Consider the following 19,804-nt stretch of genomic DNA (forward strand, 5'->3'; position numbering starts at 1 on the left):
TCTCTGTTCCAAAATTTCCCGTTCCTGGGAAAATTCCCTGCTGTTCTGTGGTGTATTACCTATGCGGGCGACAAGGACAGAAGGCGGCGATGGCTGTCGGACTTTGGCCTCCTCGCTGCAACCAGTAGCGTCTGGCTCCGTTGCATGATATCATCTTCTCCGTTTTCATGAATAATTTATCGAGAGAGGGGTCAGGGTTCCTGTGTATGCGAAAGTCGTACCTGTTTAAGCGAAAGAAATTTCATCTCATTTTTGTTCCCTCCGCGGTGTTGATTGCGAATTTCCTCCATCAGAAGCGGATGTCAGTGAGTAATAGCCCCCCCCCCCCCCATTTCCCTCCCTGTATAACTACCAATTGAACGGTGAAGTAAATTTCTTCACTCCTGTCACAGAAGCTGGTTTGTTTAATTTGCTGCTTGTAAGAATACTTGCTTTTTTTCTGCATAAACAAAACATTCTCAGTGTTCCATGTGCCTTTGCTATTGGGTGTATCGTCGAGATAAACGTCCAGGTGACTTCGGAGAGCAACGAAAGTAATTATTAACGCCAATTATGTCTGTAATTGGATAGTGCGGTGCGTATTAATCAAGGATTGATTTGCTGGCTTCTGGTTGCTGCAGATAGGTAACACCTTTGTAGAAAAGAATGTGCATTGCCTCCTACAACAAGGTAAAACACTTGGACTTGGCACTTAATGTAACATACCGACGAATATGTTAGTATACATATGTACAGCTTTCTCAACACAAATTCTAAATTTAGTTCCCTTCCTTCACCTAAAGTTTACCATGATTTTTCTCCTTTCGTAAAACCTCAATGATACCTTTTCTCCTGGCACATTCAAGACATACTTCGATTGATAGATTGAATTAAAATTGTTGGCTGCATTGCCAAATATGGCCATTTTGCACCCTTCAATGTATATGGGGAATATCCCCTTATATAAACTTCTTACTTGAAAGTTTAAAGCAAGGGGTGTAGAAAACCCCTGGCAAAGGTGGTTGTAAAGGGACCTGCACTAAAAACTTCCTCGCAGTGGAATGGATTAGCTCTTCGTAAAAAGCTAAAAACATTTGTTAAATCGCTGTCGTCATCTCCCAACATGGATGACGAACAATGGATACAAAAGAATTAAAATTACTTATAAATGCAAACTAAAACCATAGATAACTTATTGTAACACACTTTTACTTAGTGTTGCGAACCTTAAAGGTTCAGGGATCGAACCAGGAGCCCTTAAATAAATGTAACTCTTACCATTGGGGGGGGGGGGGTAACTGGTAGCTCGGATGGACTCGCTTCGCTGCATCTGACTGCGAAAGGTACCTAAATAACTTAACCTACAGAACCTTTTAAAGAATGGCAACTCATTTGTATTTGTTTATAGCGACCTAAAGACTGCAAAGGCAAGGTTAGCATGAGAAAAGCATATTACCTGTCTCGTTAAAAAGCACATACACAGCACGTAAATGAGCCATCCCCCTTGTAATGTCAGAAGCAGTTTTTAAATTTGGCTAAATTACCATGTATTTTTGATCCAATTTACTAAAGTCTAAAATGAGACGGGACTCTTGACACGGCCTGGTCTGACTCTCGAATTCTGAGCACTCTAATTATTTACTTTTATCCATGCTAAAATTTTGAAATTTAAATAAAACTAAACCGTTGTATCCCGTTTTGGTAAATTTAGAGACACGCGGTTAAATTTTAACGGTAGATTGTTGTAAATTTAACGGTAGCTTCTAACAGTGTATGTAACAGAGAATGCAATAGGTTTACACGAAGATTCTTCCCTAGAATACAGACGCAGACCTATGCTTAGCCTAACTTCAGGTCAGGAGGAACAGTTTGTGTCCAGCCAGACCCGAGGACTCTAAATTGATCGTCTCCCACCGACCTTTCCCCGCGGCGAGCTGGGTAAAGATAGGTTTGTGCGCTGATGCTCGTAGGAGGAGAAAACTTAGCAGTACGCTTATTGTTTTACTTGTTCTCTTCTTGGGAATACGAAAAACAAAATGGAAAAACACATGGACGGAAATAAGACAGGTTGAAGACAAGGACGTATTTAGGGGGGTTCCAGGGGATCCGCCCCCCCCCCCCGAAAGCCTCACCAAGTACAAAAATTAAACAATGAAAATAATGAGATAATAAAATAACTAAAATTAAATAATGAAAATATGGTTTTCGTTTAATCTAAAATAATTAATGGAAGGCAAGGATTATATTGGGATCATATCCCTTTGAATGACAGTACCAAAGAAGATTTATGGAAGATTTATTACTTATAATAACATTCATAAAATAATACCACGAATTTTACTTTTCGTCATTTGGATGTAACATCCTTTTTGGTATTCAATAAATATTTAATTCTTTATCTATTTGACATTAATTTCCTTGCCAGGAGAGTTGCTTTTTTTTTCTACAAATTTTGACGACCTTAACTACAAAAGCTAGATAATGAATACATGATGTTATATCACTATCGTTATAAGGCCTTTTTTACCTATTCATGTAATAAAAATATATTAATTTGAATATGTTAATTAATACTATTTTAATTAATTTAATATAATTATACTTAGTTTAATTTAACATTATTATTATTTTGAGACATTAGGTTAGAATCCCCCCCCCCCACGAAATATATTTCTAGACACGTGCCTTGTTTAGACATGATTTGTCGTGGGAAAAAAGTCTAAAAACTCCAATTTGATTAGCCGTCACTTGAAGTTGTTGCGTTTTTTTTCTCTCCATAAGGAATGCATAGGAATCTAAAAATTCTTATTGATAATATTTTTCAAACATTGTGTCCAGCTTAATAATAGACTTGAAAAACCACTTCCACTTGCAACATGGGGAGAAATTCACACCCTCTTGTATAGTCGAGTTTCTTTTTAGTAGCGGTGCCCATTCCGACGATATGCGCACATGGTGCGAAACTCTCTCTTCGCCACAGCAGAACCTGAACATTCTTTCTCTCACCAAAAAAAAAAAAAAAACACGTTTTGCGCAATTATTCTCGTAGTGACCTAACATAACCCACCGCATGTTTTGCATCGACTGAGCGTGAAGCCCAGTCCAATTTTCCCGTCCGGAGAATTCTTCTCCGCAGTTCGCAGGGAATCTCCCGGACAGGAAGGGAAAGAGCGTACGCAGATAACTAATGACCGTGTAAAGTAGCGAGTACGGGACCACCAAAGAGTCGAGTCAACAGAATTACTAGGTAGGGTGAAGGCGGGCGAAATATATTGCCCGGCTGGTGAGAACCATTGATGGGATCCGAAAGCGTTCGACTGCGTAATGGGTGTCCGAAACGGACTCGGCGTCCGGCGAAGGTACGTATTACGGTCGCGGCGTAATTAAATATTAAAAACTAATCGGTCGTAAATTGGGGGCAAAAACTAACGTGGCTGCCACTAAATCTTGTCTGCGTCTCAAGCTCCGCTTCTCCCCCTTCCCCCCCTCTTCGCATTCAGATCGTAATTTATGCGACGCAGAACTGCTGAGGTTTCGGTTTTGTGCCTTTCTTATTTATATACCTTTCTCGCAGCTCCGCCTTTGTGTATTTTAAGTCTCCCAATGAGAATGGAATTATATGGTCGGGTGAAGATGAATAATGCCTGATGGACGCAATAGTAGCATTCCAAAGACCTGCGCGCGCGAACCGGACTAGCTTTGGTCAGTTCCTCGGAATCGACGGAGCAGGAATTCTTCTTCGTATTCTGTTACCAAGATGATGGTCCGAAAGATTTTCTGACCATTGCCCAGCATCGTACCCTAGAAGTAAATAAATAAAGTAAATAAATAAGAATGACGATAGTGACATTCTAGACATCTATTCAAGAGTCCACTGGATGCATTGGAATTGAAATTTCATGACAAATGTTGATGGAAGTGGTGGGACGAAAGCATGTAACCCGTTTAGGAGCACAGTGCGAATTCGGGCCGGAGGGGACACCGATGATTCCCCCTCATTATGCCGAAGTATTTGTAGCAACGAAGATAAATTTTCATCCCTGCCAAGGATGATTTTATCCCCCCACCAAATATAAAAAAATGCGATGGTCTAATTTACAAAGCTGATATTTCCCAAATGTAAACTTGCAGGAAAGTAAATTTGTGCTTTCACGTCATCGAACAATTAAAACTGGCAGTGAAATTTTGTATGTTTACTATTATTGAACGATGGCGTGGATTTTGACATAGACGGAGGCCGTGTGAACTTGCATTATATAGTAGGTGAGTGATTTATCCACTCTCCTACCCCCTTCCAATTTCACAAAATGGTCATTTTGGCGCTAAATTTACACTTATACACCCTTAAAAGGACCTTGCATCCCTCAAGATACTACGTAAACCCGTGTGATGGAATTCATGCAGCAGAAATAGATGCCTTTGCATTCATGGTCATGTCATGTAAGTATAGGTATACGTATCGAATTAATATATATTTTTTTCGATTCGGGCTTTCCTTCATTGAAATAGATGGGACTTTAGCCCCATCCTGTACAACAGTTATCTTCATCACACTATGAATGAAATGGATGGGCTTTGCTTGATGAAGTGATTCAAACTTCCCTAAAGTCTTCCTAAATATCATCCAATTCTTATATGATATACGTAATATTTATTGACATTTAAGATACAAGCCTTTGAGCTGTGGTTATCCTACAATATTATTATACAAACACCCCGTCTTAATCCTATACTCCATTGATCATACATTTAGAAACATAAACCCCCATGAATTGCCGAAATCCCAATGTCCCATGACTTCCCCCATAGCATTTGTCTGATAGTCAAAAATCTTTTAAAAATCCAGCAACAGCAGCATAATTTTCCCCTTTTCTCGTTCAGTTTATTTTGAGTAATTGTGTTCAAGACAAAACTAGCCTGCCGGGAGGGAGGGGGGAGAGTTAGTTTATCGAAGAAGGTACAATTTATTACATAAAATGGATTATATTAAAGTAAATTATTATTAGAAATGTCGGCCCATTTTCTTAACCTGTTGTATAGAATGTTACAATATACTTTAGCTAACACGGTCAGGAGAGGAATTCTTGGTAATATGAAGTCATGTTTCTAAAAATGAAATAAGCTCCCGTGACCATATAACCAGCATACAGTGCATATTATCAAATTTATAGCTGTGGGAAAATACTTTACCTGGAATAGCCCTGCAAAACGAATGAGGAAAGAAAAGAGTAGAAGGAGGAGGTGTGGGCACTTATCTGCTTCCATTGAGAAGTTTGGAGGGCAGATAGTGTCTTCTCCCTTCCCCAAAGTCTGTGCCTATGGTGTACGGAAGGGATCACCAAACCGTCGATCGTAGGCTACCAGAAGCACCGCGAACCTTTTAAACTCCGTACCAGCTAACTGTAGACCGGGCGAAAGAGAACAAGTCTCTGCGCAAGTAGTGACGCGAGACGGCTCCACCATTGAACAGTGAGAGGAACGGGATTGTGAAATGGACGACGGGAGTTACCCGATTTCCTATGCAGCGTTGCAAACTTTTCAAAAGGATAATACCGAACGCATATGGCAAACGGACCGTATTCTTGTCTCCAGGTCCGTACGATTGTTTTAAGAATTTCTTAGAGAAATATTAGGGATACAACTGCAAGAGCAAATCTTGACAAGCCGTGCATTTAGCGTACGGACTAAGGTCTGGACCGTACGTCCGTAGATGTACGGTTGCCAACGCTGCGCTTTCACCACTCGATTTTCCTCTTTCTCCTCTGTCGGTATGCGCGGTCCTGCTCTACAGTTAGCTGGGACAGGGTATAAGTGGCTCGTGAATGACTGGTTGATTGCATTAGAGTGCAGGTTTTCTGATATTACTATTTCATGACAATATTTATATTGGCCAAAACTCTTCATCTTCTATTCCACATCTTGAAGTGTTTCTTACGAACGAAGAAAATGTCACTTGAAAAATATCCTTCCGTGGTACAATTTAGTTCGCCAGGTATACAGTGATGGACAAAAGTAATCATACAGTGGAACTGAAAGGAAGAAAGGACGAATTGCAGCAGCTAGGAATGCAATAAGGAAGTCAAAACTGTTAATGCTTTACCATGTATGAACCAAACGATATATTGACAACAAAAATAAATATCAGATGCTGATTGTAGAAAAATAAAATACAAAACATTCTCAATACCCGCTTCTTTGGCTGGACAAAAGTATTCATACACTAACATAAAAGTTCACTTTGAAGAAAAGAAAGAAACAAATACCATGTCGTCAGAATTTAGTATGCATTCCTCTGTTATGGAGAATAGCTGTCAGTCTCTTTTGCATAGAATGAACAAGAGGCGTGGTTATTTCAGATGTAATATTGTGCCGCTCATGCAAAATGACCTCTTTCAGTCTATTCTTGCTTGTTATGTCATGTTTTCGGAGTCTGGTTTCCAAATGGCTCCAAAGATGTTCAATGGGGTTAAGGTTAGGGGACTGAGGTGGAGTTTTGAGTGTGTGGGGAGTATTATATAACAACCAAAGGCGGAAAATCTCAGCTGTATGTTTAGGGTCGTTGTCCTGCTGAAAGTAAAAATCATTCCCAAGACCCAAATGATCGATACTCTGCTGCAAATTGTTCTTCAGAATATCCAAATAGACAAATCTATCCATAGTTCCCTCAATAAAAACGAGTTCTCCAACACCTGAGGCTGACATACAGCCCCAGACCATAACGCCACCACCTCCATGTTTAACTGTGGCCAAGAGATTTCGAGGCTCAAGCTCAGTATTGGGCTTCTCCACACCAAAATTCTACCATCACTATGGATAATATTGAATATACTCTCGTCCGTAAACAACACTTTATCCCAGAAGTCCAAACTTTTACTCACATACCCCTTTGCAAATGTTAATCTGGCCTTCTTGTTCTTCTTACTGATGTATGGCTTCCTTCTAGGTACCCTAGCTATGTACCCTGCTCGGTTGAAAAACCTTCTAATACTTCTTGAGGACACTTGTTTTCCCAGGTGTTCGTGAACATGTGCCGACACTGCTGAGGATGTTAATTTTGGGTTTTTCTTGATCATTCTCAACAGTCCTTGTTTCTCTCTCGAAGTAAGTTTCTGAGGATGCCCAACCCTTTCCCTATTTATCAGCACTTTTGTGTCTTTATATCGTTTGATGACACTTTGCACAGTCGCACGACTTCTCCCAACTATGTCTGCGATTTCAGAATATGATTTATTATTGTGGTATAATGATATCATAATTCTCCTCTCTTCGATCGTGGTTTCCTTCCCTTTGCGGCCCATTTGACTTCCTGCAGCACGCCAACACCAAACCAACCACTTCCTTACACAGGTGCAAGTGCAGTAAACACTCATCTGGCACTGAATGATGGAAACGGTTGTTTCACGAACTTTTTTGGCAGTTTATAACCTGGCGTATGAATACTTATGACCATCCAGAAAGCAGTTTATCTAAGGATTACCCACATTTCTCATGACAATTTCAATTGTATGCACACAATTGCTTTGCGTTTCTATTCTTGCCATTCCAATGGAGCATATGTGCTACAGACTTCACTTGCCTTTACGGTCTTCTTTGTATAATAACATGTTTCATTCAGACAATGCCTTTGTATGAATACTTATGTCCATGACTGTATATGATACTTCTATGTTAAATACTAGGGAATTTTTCACCCATCCTGTAGGTAATATATCCATTCAGTATTGCATGTAATAACGAGCTATACTGTTGTAGGTAGGAAATCAAGAATTCTTAGGTTTTGAATCTGGTGATTTCTGGATGCATCCCGAAGTATAGGGAGTGTTGTCAACTGTCGACAGGTTTAGCTCCAGAAGTCACCAGGATGGCCTCTCAAGAGTAGCACTTTGATTGGAATAATTTTGATTTGCTCTTGTTCCAGGTGATGTTGTTCTGTGCACTCTGCCTCTGGGTGTGTTGAAGCAGTCGACGGCCGTGAACACCCAGGGTCTTCCGAACACAGTGCAGTTCGTGCCTCCGCTTCCGGACTGGAAGGTGGCTGCCATTCAAAGGCTGGGCTTCGGGAACCTCAACAAAGTTGTCCTCTGCTTCGAAAGGATCTTCTGGGACCCGAACGCCAATCTCTTTGGTCACGTGGGCAGCACAACAGCAAGTAGAGGTAAGAAAATGATTGTAGTTATTCCTTTCTCCTCACTCTTAGATTTCTTTAGCGTACGGTCAAATAAAAATTACACACCTACATCCTTAAATACTCGCTTGGTTGCATGTATTGCCTAACTCTACGGCGATGGGCGAGCTTCAGTAGGAAGACTTCCATATCTGGTTCGTTTTAATGTCTGCAGTTAACCAACACGTGTGAGACTCCGTGTAGGGCAATGAGTCTTTCAGGATTTAGATTTGAATACAGTCGTCCGCATATTAACTGTCAAGTAGGCCTGCACCTTTATCACTATAGCTCTGTCTAGTGTTACGGCGGGCGGTCTACATGCTGGCAAGGGAATTGGGGAGCGGGGAATACGCCGCAGACAACAGCGGTGGCGCCGAGAGTTACGACGTCGCGGGAGGAGGTGCTGCGCGCACCTCGTTCTACGAGATGCCGTGTTTCTTATCGCGCTGGCTTGGTCGCTTCCCCGCTCCCCACTTCCCTTCGCAGCATGTTCGCCGCCCGCCGTAAGTCCACAGAAGAGCTATAACTTTTATTTCTTTCTATTTGTGTTACTTCACGTCGATTTCTACTTCTTGGATCAATCGCAACGATGAGGATGGAAGATGAACTCGTGAATAGGCGATGCGACAGTCACAATGCTACTACACCCATAATTCGAATCTGACACATCTAGCTTCATCAGTTATATATTATTTTTGTTGGTTTAAGTTCATTTTATGCACAGTAAGGCTAATCGGGACTTGACCTACAGTTTAAAGTGGGATCAGAACCACTATGTGCCTCCACCTGGTATCAAACCCGAGACCCCTAGATTACAAAGCGACGACGCTACCACTGCGCCATCGAGGAGGCCAGTAATCTATTATTATTATTAGTTGCAATAGTAGTCATTAGAGTAGGTAACATGAGGGCCTATTTTTTAAAATGACAGAGATTGGATTACAGATTGACGATAAGTAATACAAGTTATGAATTTTCAAAAAATGAAGCGTATTCATATACTAGTAATTACGAAATGTAGTTAACATTATAAGCCCTTACTAATACTTCTGAGTGAGATGTGAGTGTATTCAAGTAGAACTTCCATAGTCGAGTCAAATTAGACCATAACCCCACCCTAGACACAGGGTGTGGGGGAGCTGATTTTTTTTGCCCATATATTACCCAACGTTCCAAATAATTCAAAGCGTAGCCTTCACCGCCGTATTTAAAGTGACGAATAGTTTAATGTTTCTAGGGCCTCCTCGATGGCGCAGTGGTAGCGTCGTCGCCTTGTAATCAAGAGGTCCCGGGTTCGATACCCGGTGGAGGCACAAGTGGTTCGGATCCCACTTTAAACTGTAGATCCAGTCTCGATTAGCCTTACTGTGCATAAAGTGGACTTAAAACAACATATCAATCAATCAATCATTTAATGTTTCTAGATCACATTTCATTAAGGACGGCAGGCACAAGAAAAAGTTTTGAACAAAAAATGTGCTACCCGATGAAATTAATGTTTTCTGTTCAAATATGTTTTCTTAATTTCAACCGTGTTCATGTTGTACGGCATTCGAAGTCACGAGTTTTGCGATAAATCATAGAATTGGCTGCTAGAAAATTTAATTTACTATTTCAGCATAGACTATAGTTATTAGACATCTGAGACATGCAAAACGAGGCTAGTAAGGAGAAGTTAATGTAATTATATAGTACAATGAACAAGTATGACAGTCCTGTCAAGTAAGAAAAAACTACTGACGCTTCGACCCGCGAGTTTGACACGCCAGATCACACAAGCAGCAAGTATATGAAATATTTGTTTCGACGGAAAAGCTCTGAAAATTTATATTGACAGAGCACAAAAGTGGCAAAACTTTCACATGAACGAAATAATGCCAGATCCCCCTTTGTCGGTACGACCGCTTGATTTTCAATTTGTCATCTTGTAAACGTCTTTCAAGAGGAGGGGAAAATAACTGCCATGTCGTGATAGCTGAAAAATCCTTTGATAAAAGATCAGTTGGCCCTTTCAAATTAGGCTCCGCGCTGCCGTGGCATTATTATGCACAGTCGCTTTTGAAACTGGAAACATTAGGGTTTCGGTCTCCATATATGTTTCGGTAACTACGCCCCAAATTCTCGCTGATTACAGAGCGGCGCCTCGGGTAGGCGTGAATTAAGAATCAGTCTCCTCATTAGTAACTTCCATGTTGTTTTGATCGCTTTATTAACTGGCTGTCACCGTGGTGTTCTACCCGGAACCCCTTGGCAGCGTTTTAAACTGTGAAATTGCCATTCATCTTACCTTATCATGCGGTGCTAAAATATAATTTAGCAACTCTGTATAAGAGCAGGACGACAATAATTGGCCGACATAATAATGCTTTATTATGCGAATATTTCATAATTATTATTCTTTTATCCATTTCCAATTGCTGCCGAATAGATACATACTAATTATTCTGGTTAACGTCATGAATTATAAATCTATCTTCGTATATATGTTTTGTCTGTTTATACTCCGCACTCTTGTAAAATATCGTAATTCATTTCTTTTTTTTTTCTGAGAAGAGAACCTTGTAGTATGTTTTCGAAATGTTGTATAATAACAGCTATTAAGCACCTGTTCGAACTTATCTTGATATTGCCACTAATCAATCATACCGTCAAAGGCTTGGTTGATGTCGTGAGACATCAGAACCAAGATCAAGTCGGAAATGATTTCTTTAAGCGCTCGCATTGGAAAACACAACACGTTCGTGAGGTCGTGTAGAACAGCTTGTATTAAGCTTATGTTTACGAGAATTGTGGCTATTGTTATTGTTTCTTAAAAATGTATACATCTGAAACTGCCAGTTTGTTTCCTAAAGCGAACATTCATGTTATTACTTATGTGACACCAAAGGCAAATGCCTTATATGGTCCTACATCAGATAATAATACAAAAGTACAAAATAGTAAAATTGAAAAATAATAATTACAAAAAGTTCCATGTCACTACCTTTCGAGTGTGACTAAATAGTTGCTTCATTTTTATAGTATATATTGTGGGCACCTCGAACGATGGAAAAACCTTAGGTTGATCGTCGGAAACATTTAAACTTGATTGATTCTGTTTATTTTATTTCGCTTTTCTGCGACTTTTGGCTAATCGCAAATGAGGATGAGTGATGATATTATGAAGGGACACTCGCAAATAACACCCATGCCGGGATTCGAACCCTGGACCCCTACGCGCTGTGCTAACCACTCCGCCACGGAAATCGACGAAATTTGAACTTGCAGCCCGAAACACGAGCCCGGCAAACGGGGCTTCTTAAGCTGTTCACCGAAATTCATAAGCAGATTTCGTATTAAAGGAGAAGAAGCCAGAGGCCCCCCCCCCTTCTTCCCTGTCGACTTTTTTACACAAGGGTTTACATTTCTAAATGCATTCTGCCACTCTAAGAATATATCATGTTTATTCATCAATTTTCATCCTTAGAATTCAGTTTTAAGATTGAAAAGTAACAAAAATTGTATATTTCAACACAAAATAATTAGTGGTTCTTAATGAGCATGCCTTAAATCGTACACCTTATTCCGTTTGTTTATTGTAACAACACGAATTGACTTCCATTACGTATAGGTCATAAACCTTAATTATAGATAAATACATTTCTGAACCCCATCTCCAGCCAACATTCTCTTCAATACGAAACTGCTCATATGATTTAACTTTCGTTTAAAATGTCACCCAAGTGTACGTGCATTACGTTTATGATGTTAATTATTCTCTCGCATTATACTATGTATAATGTATGCCATGCTAGCTTTATTTATATTTAAATTGTATTCCTTTGTTTCCAGGGGAACTGTTTCTCTTTTGGAACCTGTACCGAGCTCCCGTGCTCCTGGCTCTGGTGGCGGGGGAGGCAGCCGCAATCATGGAAAACGTCAGCGACGATGTTATTGTCGGGCGGTGCATTGCCGTGCTGAAAGGAATCTTCGGGAACAGCGCTGTTCCGCAAGTAAGTGCCATGCTCACTCATTAAAAGATATCTGCTGCAGAAGAGTAGAAACTTTTGTTCTATATACAGGAAATCTCCTGGACAAACTTTCCAGTGGTGTATTCAAGATTTTGTTGTGAAATACCTCCAATATTTTCAAGGATGTTGTAAAATGTCAAAGTAAAATCTTAAAAGGACGATTAATTTTTACCATATTGGTCAGTTGGTCTTATAATTTTCCAATTTTGTCTCGTAAGTTATTCATTTTTTTTCCTCATGTCATACGAAAGTATTTTGCAATTTTTCGCTTGCCTGCAAACAGCGATTGTAATCGACACTGTTATTTATATCTGTATCCGGTAATAACCATAAGATAAGGGGAAAAATGTCACTATCACTTTAAAACTTAAGTGTGTATATTCTAGAAAATATCCAGTATTTCTTGTTTGCAACATTAATGCAAAACGTGTCCAAACGTCGAGTAAATAGAATTGCACAAACACAAATTGTACATTTCACATTAATTTTTAGTAAGTTAGCCGACGTTACACGGATAATCTGCAGAGCTATGCCATTTCTTGTGTGTGTGTGTGTGTATACATGTATATGTACATGCAGAGGTGCTCCGGTAAGAATCTGCAATGTTCCAGTATACTCGTAATTTTTATAGAGAAACGATTTTGTTGGCACATCACAATGTTCTCAACATTGACAGGAAGTTCATATAATGGATAGATAATGTAACAGATTAAGCGATATATGAATCTATAATATTAGTTGCAGATTCCTTCCGGTGCAGTTATGGTCATTTGGGATGAATAAACTAAGTTTCTCTCATTTTATTAATTTGCAGCCTAAGGAAACAGTGGTTACTCGTTGGAGAGCCGACCCGTGGTCTCGAGGGTCCTACTCGTTCGTGGCAGTTGGGTCGTCAGGCAGCGACTATGACATCCTTGCAGCTCCGGTCACCCCAGCACAGCCAACTGGACAGCCTGCACCAAATCCCAATCCGCCGCGACTTTTCTTTGCAGGTTAGTGTGTGTTTGTTTCATTTTGTTTAATGTTTGACCAATCGCGACTAAGATAATGCATGCTAAGTGGAATAAGTTCATGGACACTACGGCTGTTCCGTGGATGCATCATGTATTTCACCATTCATCATTGTGGAAAATTACCCAAGAGGTAGAAAAGGGAGATAAATAACGGAAATAGGAATAGTACAGGGTGGCCCATAAGTAGTAGACCATACTTTGAAGCGCCGTAACTTTTAGCAGAGTCGGCATGAAACAAAAACAGATGGCATATTTTGTAACACACACACTTTAATATCGGTTTTCCATTGTGTGATCAACTTGTATGCCATCAGCGTCAATACAGGCCTGTAATCGCAAAGACACATTTTCACACGCTTTTGCACACAGTTCATGAGGAACAGCAGTAATCACATCCTTCAGGTCCTGTAGGGTGTTGATGTTGCGGGAATAAATTTTATCCTTTAAATACCCCCACAGGAAAAGGTCTGGTGGGGTGAGGCCAGGAGAGCGGGCATTCAATTGACCCGCGACGTCCGATCCAACGTACGGGGAATGCCTGGTCCAACCAATTCCGTACAATTGTGGCATAATGAGGGAGAGCTCCATCCTACTGCCACCACAACTGATCAATGTGGTCTCTCTGTTGGAGTAAAGGGTGAACAGTGTCCCTAATGAGGTTCAGGTAATTCTCACCATTGACGCCATCTTCAAAGAAGAAAGGGCCAATGACACCTTGGTACGTAACACCTAACCAGACCATGACGCCGGGTCTTTTATCATCGTACTCGACTACCACATTTGGATTCGAATCACGCCAGTAAACACAATTATGTCTGTTTACACTACCGCGCAGGTGAAATTTGGCTTCATCAGTCCACACCACACACTGTTCCAACTGTGGGTCCTCTTCCAACTTGGTGAGCCACTCTTCAGCAAACTGCAGGCGGCGATCAGGATCATCTTTAGAACATTGCAATATGACACTTCTGCTACATGTTACAAGTTAAACCTGTCAGAAAATGCACTTCCGCTAGAAGTTATGGCGATTCAAAGTGTGGTCTACTACTTATGGGCCACCCGGTAGTGAGAAACGTCTTATGGAGTGAATCAGTTTTGGAGGGGGAGGGTAAGCTATGTGGTTCGCTTTGAAATGTTGGAAGCTAATATGTGCTGAAATGCTATCGAATTCAGGTCTGGAAACTTTACGGTTTTATATCAGGCTGTTTTTAAGCTTCTGTGCTGTTCAAGTTGGCCGTGTTCCATTCATCAGCATCGGTTTCTTTGTGCACGCCGAACTGATTGAAGGGGACTTTTCCCCTCCCCACTGTGGGAGTGGAAAATAAGAAACGTAGAATTTACAGGTTTCGTCGAAAACTGACATTATGTGATTAACATTTAGATCAGTAAAACAACGACAGCAATTAAAAGTTATAGTATTTATAAACAATCCACACAAGTCCCCCCCCCCACGTACGTATCATACCATTATATATAGACACCGATTATGTATACACATGCTATCAACGCTGGGGTAGGGGGGAGAAGAGAGACAGGAAACCCTGTGGTGCAAGGCCCTGCAGAGAATGCTCGCCAGCTTGCGTAAGTGTAAACGATTTGCCCAAACCTGCTTTACACAAATCCCTAAATTAGACCTACTTTACTATGCGACTTCTTCAGATATACCAAGTGGATATCACCTGATTATTTAGATAAGTCATATATTTTGTTTATAGTAATTACAAAGTCAATTCATTAGTGGTGTTTGTGAGCCTGTGCGCGTGATGGCATATATCGAGGATATATATATATATATTTATCTGCTCTTCAAGACCAAGACGAGAACGAGCGAGACATATATGTACTACTCCAGAAGAGACGAGGTTGCGTTATCTCCTCTCGATACAATCCCAAAGCAAGAGACAGAGAGAGAGATTTCATGTTGACAGCCGAAATAGAGAAAACAACCCATACTAACGAGGAACAATTGCCCAACAAGCCCATAGGCCGTTAAGAGGGAAGAAAGAAAGAAAAAAAAATGGTAGAACGACTTGAACTTTTATTTTACACATGTAACGACGTCTTCGCTTACTTGATTTCTTTCCTTCGCGTCTCTTGGCCGTTCTTTTCCCCGTCTCGAGGGAGTTCCTCTCGGCGTGTGTGCCTAAACTTTTCCTCTTAACGTGCCGTAGATTTACTGTACACAAAACCCGGAGCAGCGGAGGACAAGTTGGGTCCCTCTGCAACGTTGCGTGCTTTTAGACTCGCCAAGTTCCAATATTGACTCGGTGTAAAATTCACTTTTCCACCCCAGGTAATATGTTGACTGAGCAAACCCAAGTGTGGACACATGAGTCCCAGGCATCAGGAAACTTCGGGAGACTAGTTTTAATCAACCCCGTTCGACTTTTCAGACTCGCGTCGCCCTAGTAATTGCTTTGACTTCGTCCGAATTCGAGCTAATGGAATCACGTGCTCTGCTGAAAATATGTATGATGCGCGTTGGTTCTCTGTATTTTACATGACTCTGCATTGCACTAACGACCTATTTAAGTAACTAAAGTGACCAAACTATGTGAGTCTCAAATAATTTTTGCCGACCTCTGTGGTGGAGTGGTTAGCACAACCCGATACGACGCCAGATTCGAATTCCGACCAGGGCATGGGCTTTCTTTGGGTGTGTCCCTTCATCATATCATCGCTCATCCTCATTGTCGTGATTAGCCAAACGTGGCAGGAAGGCGACGTAAAATAACCTAATTCAATTAATCCAATGATTTTTTAATGAAGCAATCTTGCATTTGTATTCATTTGATGTCATCGTGACAGGAAATAAACACACGAGGAACGTCACTACTTGACCCTGGATTTGAACAAAAGACCGCTACGAATTGCTGATTGGTGGTATGCCGCGGGGAGAGGGGGAAAGTCATGGTTCAAATTCCACTTGAAACTGCAGACCCGAACCCTGGAAGGTAAAAGCGGCCGAAGCGTTGTGCTGATCGCATCACATACAAATTGGCCGAGATCGAGAATGTTGGGGCCCCACATCCTCTAAATGTTTCTTCATGACACGGCGCAATTCGCACGGGGATCTTTACCTACCTTACCCGGTAGATGCCGGTCATTTTGTTAACATGTGATCATTATAAAATGCCCGTAGCTCGTTGATGCGTATCCGACGACCGTTGTAACCAGGCACTTTATACAAGAGGCTGCTGTGGACTTTACATTATGGTAATTTAACATTCCCTTGTTGGATAAGCGCGCTCGGATATTTCCCCCCCCCCTTGCCCTGCATTGGCGCGGAGCAAAAGTTGTTATTCTTGCCGGATAAGGTATCTCATGAAAAATGTCATTCAGTTTTTATCCGGCTATTCTTGACAACTACAAATCAGCTACGAATTAGCATCCGGTTATCGCACCTACGCTCCATGGTCGCTTCTGCATATAAACAGGACGGGAGTCCGTTCCCGCAAGAATAACATGCATTTCATTAACCCCTTTCGACAGGTTGGCAGCTGCCGTGAGATATTGAGTGTCTCCTCCGAGTGAATATTTAGAAGCGAGAAGAGATTCTCTCATTATATAAATAGTCTCCGCCTTCTGATTGATGCCGATATTGTGGCGTTCGCCGTGGGTTCCTCCATCCTGGGTGCTATCCACGGTAGCTTGTCCGACAGTTGGTTGTCAGCGTCGACAACAGGTGTTCCTAATGTATCAACGTCCTAAATCCCTGGACGTGGAAGGAATGGTTCATTAGCTTAACCCGGGAAAGAATAACACATGTAATAACCGTGACTGACCAATGCTTATCGTAATATTTTATTCTGGTGGCATTTTTGCTCGTGAAGTTGAGTGCGGTCGCGCCATGACAAGAACCAAAACAGTCTTCTTATACTAATAAGTAATTGATTGTTGTAAAGTAAAGTTTTGAGACATTGCGCAGGTTAAATTGGTAAGGGGAAACGTGCGCATGTCGTAGCGTGAGGAGCAGTGAGAAAAAACATTACTCAGACGTTTCAGTTGCACTTCTGTAAGTAACCTGTGTAAGTTCCCAATTTCTAGGTGTCTTTTACATGTGCTTGATCTTTCACTAATATTTGGTATATCTTCAAGACAATACAGTATGTAACATTGTTATTCGTACACATAGAATTTCCGAGGAAAAAATGTCATATCTACTAGTAAATATAAATATTTTCATATGTACCTGGAAATTAATGTTAATGAAGGTTTCACCAACAAATGTCAATAAAGATGTATGTTCAAAGTGTATAAACAGAGCATATAATTTGTGTGAAAAGAGAAAAACACGCTGTTTCATGCAACATTGTTATTTGTACAGGCAAGAGTTTGAATCTTCCTCGTTACAGCGCCACCGCTATTCGGGCGATTTCGTGCAGTTTGCAACTTCGGAACAAGTTTGAACATGCAGGCGCGCCCCCCCGTCAAGCGGAATGCTGGCATAGGTATTGTTAAATGCCTATCGTCTATCATATCAGCATGTTCGAAATGGGCAAGGTAAAGGGACTTAATTCCGATCTGAAGGATGTTATTATAAATTCGGCCCTTAGAGGTTATTTGTTAAGAAAAAATGTACAAACAGTCAATAAATCACACCCCACAGTTCAATACATAGTAAACAAATTTAGAGAGGAAGGTTCAACACAGAATGTGCAAAGAAAACCAAAAGAGAGACTGTTGAATAAACGTGATGAACGCTTTATTTTAAAAAGAGTGCGAGAAAACCCTCGACTAAGTGTTCCTCAGTTACGACCGTTAATAGAAAATGTTGCTAGCAAGATGATGTCCGATCAAACTGTCCGACGTGCCTTGTGGAAGCATGGATATCATGGCAGAATACCACGAAAGAGGCCGTATGTGAATAAGGTGAATCGCAGGAATAGACTTTCATTCGCGAAGGAGCACATCCACAAGACAAGGACCAGGAATTTTTGGATAGTGTCATATGGTCAGACGAGTCCAAGATTAATATATACGGGCCAGATGGGATAAATAGTGTCTGGAGAAAATCAAATACCTCCTATAGACAACGATCACATTAACACAGTTCCAACAGTTAAACACGGTGGTGGGTCATTAATGATTTGGGGCTGTATGTCGTCCAAAGGTGTTGGTACCATCCAGTTTGTTGATAGTATCATGGATGCATATGTCTATTGGGACATATTGAAGAACAATGTAAAGCAGAGTGCCCAAAAAATGGACATGCCGCCTATCTACAGATTCCAACAAGAGAATGACAGTAAGCATAAAGCGCGAGTTAACATGTATTGGCTAATATGGAATGTGCCCAAACTACTACAAACACCAAGTCAAAGTCCAGACTTAAATCCCATTGAACATTTATGGGCAATTTTGAAGAGGCGAATCTATAAAGCAGGCGTCAAGTCCAAACAAGAGTTGAAAACTGTTGTGCAATCCGAGTGGAATAAAATAAGCTCTGAATCATGTCGGAAAGTGGTTAATTCTATGAAGAACAGTTCTCAAGCAGTAATTAAAGCTAAAGGATACGCATCAAAATATTAGAACTGTCAGTCAATTTGCTCTGAATATACTTTTTTATTTTATATTATTAAGTGTACGAATAGAAAAGTTGTACAAAAAATGGCATGATTCTCTTTCAGTTTAATTTAATTTATTATTGTCATTGGTTATACAGAATTTGGGTAAGATTTTATATTCCCAATGATATTGGTTATTGAATTGTAAAGAAACAATTTCAAAAGAGTGTATTTCCTTTCAGATATTAAAGCATTTTCTTGGAAAATCCGTGTGTATGAATAAGAATGTTACATACTGTATATATCTCGTGTTCTGTGCATAAAGTGGACTTAAAATAACAAATCAACCAACCAACGTGTTATAATAATTGAGCAGGAACCAGAGGGGATACATGAGCGTCGGTCAATCAACCCCCTGAATTTGCGCAATTCATTTTATATTAGCTGTTTATCTTAATAATCGGTAACGTAAATAACATTTAATAGCACTATTCCGTGAGTTCCCTCGTTGGCAAATGGTTAGCGCACGTGCCTTTGGTGCGAACAGTCCCTGGCTCGATTTCCGGTGGCAGCTCCAAATCGCTAGGAGAGTTCGGAAGGGGGCTACTTGAAAACAAATGCAGGTCCCGATCTCAAAAAGCAGAAAACAGCGGTGATGGGACTCGCGTCAATCAACAAAAAGCCATTCGTCAGGTCTAAGCTCCAAAATGACTCGGGGGGGGGGGGGAGTTCCTCTTGGCGTATGCTAATACGGACTGTGTCTATTCGAACTACTGCGCAATATGCCTCCACCAGGAAGAAATACAAAAGTATTTGAAACAAAAACCTACCTCTTCATTTGGAGCACTAGTCTCCTCTACATAATTTCAAATTTAGGCGTAATAAGCTTGTTGGCTATTTAGATCCGTGTACTGTTTTATTTAGAATCTCTGCCATGTATATAACAAATACTACTTTTGGGAAATGTCTAACGGATAAAGCTAAGAGATGCTGATAATGTTAGTTAATTTTTTAACATTTTTGCAGAGCTCCTACACATATCTAGTTTAACAACTGTTGGTGTCTGCAAGTGTGTGGCATAATTGAATGCATTAAGTTCGTGCGTGTGACTTCCATTTTGCTACTTGCCAC

At 40.7% G+C, this 19,804-nt stretch overlaps 1 protein-coding gene across 2 annotated transcripts in view; it reads left to right on the top strand.

Annotated features, from left to right (window-relative positions):
• The window catches only part of Su(var)3-3 (lysine-specific histone demethylase Su(var)3-3), a 786,450-nt gene that overhangs the window by 758,400 nt on the left and 8,246 nt on the right, over positions 1 to 19,804 (top strand). For both annotated transcript variants that reach the window (XM_083123844.1, XM_083123845.1), the window contains 3 exons: positions 7,898 to 8,134; positions 11,975 to 12,135; positions 12,968 to 13,145. In XM_083123844.1, coding sequence (XP_082979970.1) covers positions 7,898 to 8,134; positions 11,975 to 12,135; positions 12,968 to 13,145 — 576 coding nt within the window. The remainder of the gene's footprint in view (positions 1 to 7,897; positions 8,135 to 11,974; positions 12,136 to 12,967; positions 13,146 to 19,804) is intronic.

Source organism: Lepisma saccharinum, chromosome 6 (assembly GCF_977018435.1).
Source record: "Lepisma saccharinum chromosome 6, izLepSacc3.1, whole genome shotgun sequence".
Taxonomy (NCBI): domain Eukaryota; kingdom Metazoa; phylum Arthropoda; class Insecta; order Zygentoma; family Lepismatidae; genus Lepisma; species Lepisma saccharinum.